At 38.7% G+C, this 9,836-nt stretch overlaps 1 protein-coding gene across 1 annotated transcript in view; it reads left to right on the plus strand.

Annotated features, from left to right (window-relative positions):
- doc2g (double C2-like domains, gamma) overlaps positions 1-9,836 on the plus strand; it is a gene marked incomplete in the record, with an annotated part of 38,228 nt that overhangs the window by 18,204 nt on the left and 10,188 nt on the right. Inside the window, 1 exon segment of the mRNA XM_014013191.1 lies at positions 668-792. Within this exon segment, the coding sequence (XP_013868645.1) occupies positions 668-792 (125 nt within the window).

The following is a 9,836-nucleotide window of genomic DNA, read 5'->3' on the forward strand; positions in this document are numbered from 1 at the left end:
CAGGCTTTGGAACGGTAGTTTTTGCGCATTTTCTACACTTTCTGAAAATATGACAACAGATTTCGCCCCATCTCGTCAGTAACTGACGTGACGGGGTTACCCGGCGCGTCAAAATCGGACGTACAGGGAACCTTGGAAAACYTCAATATGTGACGACATGGGAGTGAGAATGGGTTGTGTAATGCTAAGGTCTGTAGACATATATCCAATGATTACTTTCTGAGAGTTTCATTAAAATCTGACAGTTCATGAGTTATTTTGCTAACAGACAGAAGTCAATTGAGCACACACTGCAAACACAGAACTTTCTATGAAGGGTRGGAAATAAATCTTTGTCTGAAACAGGATCATTTATTGTTTGATAAGCAGTGAAACAACTCAGACACGTTTTAATTGTAGTGTGTAAATGGTAGTTCAGTGTTTTAGTTCTCCAATGCATTTTTTTAATCTAATTTCTCCTCATGTTTTGAGAGTCAAAAGCTAATAACCTCTGGTCTCTGATTAGATTCGGTTTCTGGTTCACCCTTGAAARTAAACAGCCATTTTGTCTGTCTCAGATAAAAACCAATTACCAAGTTTAATTTGAAACCTTCAGATAAACATTAAATAAAATGTTTGATTGAACAACTGATGTGAGAATGTCGGGTGTTTCTTTGTCGGCCCCCAGCGTGGTCGCATCCTGGTGTCACTGTGCTACAACACAGAGAAGGGCTGCCTGCTGGTTGGGATCATCCGCTGCGCCCACCTGGCCGCCATGGACTCCAACGGCTACTCAGACCCCTTCGTAAAAATGTAAGTCCCGTTTAATAAGCTCTGCTCAGAACCTGTTGAAGAGTCAAGGAATGGTTGAAATTTACACTCAACGGCTACTTTATTAAGTASACCTTGCTAGTACTAGGTTGGACCCWCCTTTGCCTTCATGGCATAGATTCAACAAGGTACTGGAAACATTCCTCAGAGTCTGGTCCATACTGGCATGATAGCATCATGAAGTTGCTGCAGATTTGTCAGCTGCACATCCATGATGTGAATCTCCTGTTCCACCACACCTCAAAGATTGAGATCTGGTGACTGTAGAGCCATTTAAGTTCAGTGAACTCATTGTTGTGTTTAAGAAACCAGTCTGAGATGATTCAGTTTATGACATGGAGCATTATCCTGCTGGAAGTAGCCGTCAGAAGATGGTACACTGTGGTCATAAAGGGATGGACATGGTCAGAAACAATACTAGGTTACTATACTATAAGTAGGCTGTGGTGTTGACACAATGCTCAATTGGTACTAATGGGCCCAAAGTGTGCCAGGAAAATACCCGCACACCACTGCACCACCAGCAGCCTGAACCATTGATCCAAGGCAGGATGGATCCATGATTTCATGTTGTTGACGCCAAATTCTGACCCTACCATCCGAATGTGGCAGCAGAAATCAAGACTCATCACACACAGGTGAGCCTTTGTGAATTGTAGCCTCAGTTTCCTGTTCTTAGCTGAAAGGAGTGGCACCTGGTGTGGTCTTCTGCTGCTGWAGCCCATCTGCCTCAAGGTTGGACATGTTGTGTGTTCAGAGATGCTCTTCTGCAGACCTCGGTTGTAACGAGTGGTTATTTGAGTTACTGTTGCCGTTCTATCAGCTCAAACCAGTCTGGCCAGTCTCCTTGGACCTCTGACATCAACAAGGCATTTGTGCCCACAGAACTGCCGCTCACTGGATATTTTTTCTTTTTCGGACCATTCTCTGTAAACCCTAGAGATGGTTGTGSGTGAAAATCCCAGTAGATCAGCAGTTTCTGAAATACTCAGACCAGCCCGTCTGGCACCAACAACCATGCCACYTTCAAAGGCACTCAAATCACCTTTCTTATCCATTCTGACGCTCAGTTTGAACTGCAGCAGATCGTCTTGGCTATGTCTACACGCCTAAATGCATTGAGTTGCTGTAATATGATTGGCTGATGCGACATTTGCGTTAATGAGCAGTTGGATGGATGTACCTAATACAMTGCTCAATGAGTGTAGGTTTTCAAGTAGACTGGTTAATTTACTTGTTTAGGCCTACGTCAGATTCTTAATCAGTTTGAAATGCACCAATATGAGCTTAAAACGCAGCAGAGCTGTTTGTACAGATGCTTTTTATTTTAATGGTGGAGCTTGTTCAGAAATGTTTAAGAAGTTCTTCTTTAAAAACCTAATGAGTGGAAGCGGAATTGCAAATTAGCCATTGCCTAAATGTATTTTTTTTCAATGTAACATTATTTTATAGTACTGGGTCTATCCAAACAAACTCAAACAGAAATGATTCACATAAATTTCTGSTTTAAAGAACAACAAAAAGAGGCTTATTACGAGGCAGAATGTATGGAACAGCAGATGGTTCTACATTCATATTCCAACAAAACAAAACTACACTCTTCTTCCTTTTTTAATATTGCTCTTTCAACCTGTGGTTAATGGCTTTTTTCGTTCATTTTTATATGTGCTAACAGGCAAAGGCAGAAAATATTATTTTTTACAAGTGTTTTTGTCTGATACTAAAGGATCTCATGAATCACTGGATGGATTTTAACAAAACTAGCAGATTGGAGTCTTTGGATTTTCATCCACAGCTGATTAAGTTTTTTGAGTCAGCAGTTTTCAAGATGGATGCCAAAGCCAACTTGAAATGGAAAACACAAAAAAGCTACACCTCAGTCAGATTTGTAGATATTGGGCTAAAATTTAATATTGTAGTTTCTGAGAATCARCCTCAACACATACTWGTGACATTACATCTCCCAATATGTCCCAATGTTTATATCAAGGACACTTGGTCAGTTTTCTTAAAGTCTTTTATTTAAGGTCAGCAACTAAACCATCTAAATTGGAAAGGTACACAACTTGGCATGAACTGCAGGGAAATAAAAATAAACACAGAGTATATAAGTTAGAAAATTGGGCAAAACAGAACCCCTGGTTTCCATAAATGTAAAACAGCCATCTGGAGACTGGGCTGCTTTGGACAAATTAAAGGGTTTGAGTGGGTTTCAGTGAAAATAACACTTTTATTTCACACAAGTTTTACTCTTAAAGCTGCCTAACAGGCTTGAGTTTGTCCCACTTAACATAAGTATCACACACTGGTAAACACTTGCATCAGAGATATTCTAAAGTTTTATTTTAAAATGTGAACCTAACCAACGTCACAATGACTTATATAGCCCGACCACGGAGCCTTTAAAGCCTGAATGGTGACAGATAAAAATCCCACACAACTCACCCTCTGATCTGTCTGCTGTACCTAAAACTAAACAGCACAGTAAGAAGGAGCTCCCACTCAGGACAGCTTCTCCTGAAACAAACGTCACCMTCATGAGTGGGAGGCTTCAAGGTTCTGCAGGGGAAACAACACTTTGCTCAAAGTCCTACGGAAAAAGTTTGCAGGGCTCTGAAGTACTTTTTGCTGTCTTTGTTTATTCCCACCCCACACAGTGAAAAACAGTCGTCTTTTATTGAGTGAAAATAAAATTTCTTGACTCTTTAATTTTGACCCAGATGGTGTTTATTTTTGGCCTAAAGTTGATGGTTCCTTCCTTTGTGAGCTTAACAGGTTTAAAGCCGAAGCATTTTTTTTTCCTTGCCAAGCAAATCTGTATTTCTGTCAATCAAAAATACATTTACTTGGCTGCTGTGCTCTTTATTTTTTCATCTTTGTTTATATTTATTTTCCGTAATCTGGAGTATTGATAGGAGAGAGACATAACTAATTAAGGTGTGCATCAGGCAGCACTGCTGCGTGTTTCTGATGCAGATCTCTAAGATGAGCGAAAATAAAATCTTTCCTGTGAGCCTCCTCTGCACCATCGTCTGCAGAGATCTGTGGAAATGTTTGCATGTGTGTTTGCAGAGGTGCAGCTTCAAACAAATGATGAGGGGAARGATTCAGTCTATATATACTTTGTGTGTGAATAATGTCTGTGAACTTGGATATGCCACTTTTAATTTATTTACCTGGGCTAATTTTTGCACCCACATATTCTTTGGTAACTATTTATTTGAAGGCGTGWGCATATGACTGACATGACAGTGTCATAAACACCTGTCATGAACATGAAGGAGGCTTTATYAATGTTTAATACTGTTGTCATTAAGTGCCATTCGGTAAATTATGACACATTTAATGCAAKGTTGACATTGTTTAAAATGTCTTGGTTATGACTTGACATTAACCAAGAAATATGATGTGATAAAATCACAWGACTCTGTAAATACAATAAAACATGTCTTGACATTTCCACATCAGTATATATACTATAACATAACAATGTCAAGTTGTCAATAATATATTTTTGTCTCCTTCAAATAAAGTGTTGCCTATTTTTAAAGTCAGCCTGGGGAGTTGAGCRAGCAACCATCCAATGACAGGCTTCTCTAACCTCTGCGCCACCGCTCCCCATGTGTTGCTGTGGCGTAGTAGGGCTTCTGACCTGGGACCAGAAGGTTGTACTTTCAATTCCCRGCCATGACCGTATGTTGTGATGTCCTTGAGCAAGACACCTAATTTCCAACTGCTCCCGAGGTGCTTCTATAGCTGCCCGCTGCTCCACTTYGGTATGTATCACATGTGTGATGGGTTAAATGCAGAGGACTAATTTCATCATTGTATGAGAACACACAATGACGACAAAACTTAGCACAGAAAGCAAGGAAATTTGCATTTGGTCGATTGTTTCTTTGTCGTAACAATGTTTCATCGCAACAAATCTTATGATTGACGCCTGATTGGCAGCACCTGGGGGGACAACAAGTTCAAAATAAATGTCAGTAGCAACAGCAAAATAATCTGTTTAGCAGAGAAGATTTAGCTAATTTTTCATGTACTCAACCCACATGCTCAGCTCTCAGATCTCCATTTCTCCAGCATTCTCCTTAGATCGTACAGGCAGGTGGTGCATTTTAGAAGAAAAAGTGGCAGATAAAACACAAAGCAGCTCTTAAAGAAACCAGCCTCAGTCTTTATTTTACCTGTTTTGTAGTGTTTATAAGGAGAGGAAGRACAAAGTAAAAACTACACTGTAAAAAATGAAATGTTGGATTTACTTAACCATATTATGTTACCTGGTTCCACTTAACTGAGTTGAGTAAATTCAAAGCAATATACCAGTTTTTTAGCCAAAGAATGTGAGTATGTTACTTTGAATTTACTCAACTCATTTAAGTGGAACCAGGTAACATGGTTAAGTAAATCCAACATTTCATTTTTAGAGTGTACAGGGATTATTTTAAAAGCTCTGACTATTTTTTGTGACAGTCAAAGGTGAGAATGATCTAAAAGCTGATTTGTCTTCCATTGAAGTGGACAAACGTGCCCACAGACCTCATCCTAACTGCTCACACGTCTGAAATATGTAAAAACCATCTTTAACCTTCCAGAGAAAAGACATCAAAAGTGCAAGTTATGTTCAGAAATTTCCTGCTGACCAAGCATTGTTTTTATCTCTCTTCTTCTCTCTGAACTTTTGTGAAGTATAAATCATGAATCCCCCCCCCCGCACCCTCTCCGAACAGTTCCCCATCCCTGGAGCAGGCATATATTTAGCTCCTGCCTTCTGATTGTTATTCGTTTCTCTTGATCACTTTTTTTTCTTCTTCTGTTGTTGCTGCTGCTTGTTGTAAGTTATTCTGTTCCTGATTTTTAACACRGGCTCTTTCTCCCCTGGCTCTTCCTGTCACTTTCCACAGAGCTGCCCTCATTCCTCAGTTTTTTTTTCTTCTTCTGTCTTACTGCTGTCATGGGTTTTATAGCTGCAAAATTCTCATGACTCCAACGGTTAATCTTGTCAAGTGAGCGCTATATGACATTTGGCTCGAATGACAAAAAGACAAACAAGAGGGGGGGAAAGCGTACTGTGTGCTTTTCATCAGATATTTTTGCTGCTGATGGTGTTTCGGGGTCTGTTCAACCCTGTCCTTCACATTTCATTTAACTCCATCCACACTGACGGTCTGTTAAAGGGGTACAAATGTTTGCTTTGTCGCTGAAAGTCACAGCAGAATTATTGTAAAGGATAGGAAGCTGTTTTGTTTAAAACTGACGTATTTTAAACAATTGAACCATATATATATATTTGCTTTTATTAAACATCAGCACTCATAGAATTGCTGTAAAAAAATGTGCAATTTACAGATGGGAGCAGTATAATAACTGAATACCTTTTTTATACATCATTGCCCACCTCTAAAGACAAATGCAGAGCAATAGCATTTTTGTTTGTGTGCGTACAAAATAGAAAATAAACATCTACAATCAATAAACTTTCAGACACAATTCAAGATGTCTGCCAAAGCAAAATGAGCTTAGCCAACACAAAAATGACTGTAACTCTGTACATTTTGTAGATGACGAGTTATAATTTGGTGTGGCTGTAACTGAGAGTCATCCACAACACATACTCAAATACTTACCCATCTCACAAGACTCACTGTAAAGACTGAAGTTGTTCTGTTGTATTAAATCAGTGGTCCCCAAACTACGGCCCGCGGCCTCCCCATTTGGTCCGGCCCCCAGAACAATACCAGAGAGCATTTAGTTTTTTTTTCATATATGTGTATTTATATTTGATTATAAAGTTGGACTTTTGTAATAAAATGTTCCTTAGTTTATGAACTATTTTCATTATTAACTATTATTAGTTAGTAACTATTTCATACATACATGCATATAACGTGACGTTCTGTTCCACCCTTCTGCTGTCTGTGCCCCTATCTGGCAACCCCCAGAAAAAAATCCTAAACCCGCCCCTCTCAAAGAGAGAACGGAATAATGGTGAAAAGATTAGGTAAGAGAKAATTTGATTCAGAATGCAGGGCATTTAAGCTGCAGTGGACAAACGATTATTTTTTTTGTTCATCTGTCAAGAGGTGGTGGGGGTATTCTGAGAATACAATCTGTGGCGACACTATGAATCCCGTCACAAAGACAAGTATGATAGCTTGCAAGGCCAAATGTGAGCAAACAAACGCTCAAAGCTAAAAGATGGACTGTTAGCTCAGTAGAATACATACTGTGAAGAACCCAGAGAGGGTTATTTGATTGTGCTTTCTGGAAAACAATAATTTTTTTTACATTTAGGCACTCCTGCAATAGTCACACTTTTTCTGTTACAAACTGACTCCGGCCCCCCACCAGGGAAGGGAAAAGTTATGTGGCCCTTACAAGAAAAAGTTTGGGGACCCCTGTATTAAATGATATTATGACGTGAGACCTTTATAAGCTTTATATTTATTTGTCCCCATTAGTTCTCTTTGCTGGCTTAAACTGTGTTTCATGAGGAGAATAAAACATTTGTTTTCTCATTAGCAGTTGGAAACCAGACAGATCAAACCACGACCAAAAAAAACATATAAACTAGAAAAACATATTTAAAAAAAATGCAAAAAATGACAGATTATTACATTAGGTCCATAAATGTGAAAATACTGCATGCCTCTAATTGTTTCTTACTTGTAGCTTTTACTTGTTMTAGTGGTAAAGTACTGCAGAAGTTCCTGTTTTCTAAGGCAATAGGCAGTGGTGAGTAGCACAAATCTAAAATTCATTTCCGCTACCCCTGAAACACTAACTCAAATATTTAGTCCCCTAATTCTAAACTAATGCACTGAAAGTTTTAAGAAAAGCTAATTATAAAGCTCTAAAATAACCCAGGCAACCCATGAACATTCTTCAACAGACAACACGAGTCACATATTGTCATGTTGCTCTATTAAGACTTATTATTGATATTCAACAGCTGTATTTGAGTTCATTTATTGTCACCTGGTGGATAAGTGACACACATGAACAAAAAGAGTGACACTTTTCACCCTCAGCAGTAAACATTAACGTTGATCAGTAACATTTATAGACCTCAGTTAATGCTTCTAAATTTAGCCTATAAATTTAGCAAGTGCTAATCCACTAATAAATTTTAAATTTAGCAAAAGCCTTAAAGCACTGTACCCACAGCAGGTTTCATTAACTGGCAGCAGGGATTTACCCCTGTATTTTTTCCTCTGCTGACAGGAGGTGAGTTCTGTGTTGTTAGGCTCTGAAGAGTTTCACACTCAGTCAGTCATAATCTCACAATGTATTGACTAAAGTGGACACACAGGAAAAGCCACTGTGTGCTGCCTCTGTCACTGTAGCTTCACAAGGCAACAAAAATAAAAGATTTGGAGTGTGTGTTTATATGAGATCGCTCTAATAGCTTCTAACAGAACTTGTTTGATGATCGTGTAAAAATTCAAAAACTATTTATAAGAAACTAAATGTTTTGTCATTAAATCAGTATTTACACACAGCTCCTCTAAATTAAATGGAATAATACACAACACAAATTCAGATTCAGATTATTTAAATGATCAGATTTGACTATTACAATAAATACTTTTAGAATAGCTGGGCTCGTTTCAGCACAGTTAAAATCACTACATGTTTCAGCGCATGAAAAGTTTCTCATGTTTTCTCGGCTGTTCATCCGCAGAAACTGATCGTTGGATTTATAGCGAGGCCCAAACTTGAACTCGGAGTTAATTTAACTTCATAGCTGCTCGTTGAAACTTGATGTCACGCTGCTAAGTGGCTATTAAAACTGAGAAAACAGTTTATTTTTATGAGGTAAACTTGTGATCAGGCTTTATTTCTTCTGCGGGCGCCTTGCTTTCTAGGTCCTCCCTCCTTGTTTTTCTCCTCTCCACCTTAATCCCTCCATCCTTCACTCTGTTTGACTCTGGCTCCGCAGTGACAGCCCTCAAGCCCATCTCATGCTTCAGCTGTCAGGCCGGGACTCATCTCTGGTGGGAGGGTGGGGGATTCGGGGTGTAGCTGGAGCTGGAAGWCTCAGATATCTCGACGACTGAACATCTTGAGTTAAAAATTATGCTGATGATGACTTCTTTTGCCCTTGGGCATTCCCCTTCTGTTGCTTCTTTGCCAGAGCATATACTCCWGCCACCTCGACATGATCATAATCTCGCTGTGATCCACTTTCTCCCCGTCTCCCTCCCACACCACCCCTGGATTTTGTTAATAAAAAGAAAAACTCCTCTGGGTTACGATTATCGCATAAAAGCGTTACAATTACTCATTTAGACTCTGATATCTACAGRACTTTGGTTCATTACATTGGTGCAAAATAAAAACGCTTGCTGTTGTTTTCATGTGTGTAATATTGTTCTCTGTTTGTCCTTTGCTGGTGATCAGATGTAAAAGTAACAGTGCTGGTGGCTCATATGTGTGCAAATTCAACAGCAGAGGTCATAACACACTCACTCCACAGTTTGACTTTCCTGTTTGAAAAGTARGTCTCTGAAGAACATGTTTGCTCTCAGGGTGTTCAGTTTGATGTTATGTTTTACTTTGATTATTTGTTTCTGTCATCTTGTGAGTATAGCACATGCGGTTAAACTTAGCATTGAAAATCATTCAGCCTGTTAACAATGATGATTATAAGATTTTGTTTATTATGTATAGGGCTCATAGAAATGTATTGCCTTTGAATATTCAATCTAATTTTGTTAAGAGGGGAAGTTGTTATAATTTGAAAGGATTTGAAATGTTTATAAAACCTAAAATTTGAATAAACTTGAAGGCTAGATGTACCTCAGTTCAAGGAATAAGATTGTGGAATAACTTGGACAGCGATTATAAAAATGCTGACTCAATAAATTTATTTGGTAAAATGATAAAGGCTAAATTATTGAGAAAATATGAAGCTGATGTTCGAGGGGTTAATCAAAAGTTTTTTTTGTTATGTTGGTGATGGTGTCAAATTATGTATGTGGTGTATACGTATGTATTAAGTATGTGTGTGTGTGTGTGTG

The sequence above is a fragment of the Austrofundulus limnaeus genome, unplaced genomic scaffold (genome assembly GCF_001266775.1).
Source record: "Austrofundulus limnaeus strain Quisiro unplaced genomic scaffold, Austrofundulus_limnaeus-1.0 Scaffold99, whole genome shotgun sequence".
In the NCBI taxonomy this organism is placed as follows: Eukaryota; Metazoa; Chordata; class Actinopteri; order Cyprinodontiformes; family Rivulidae; genus Austrofundulus; species Austrofundulus limnaeus.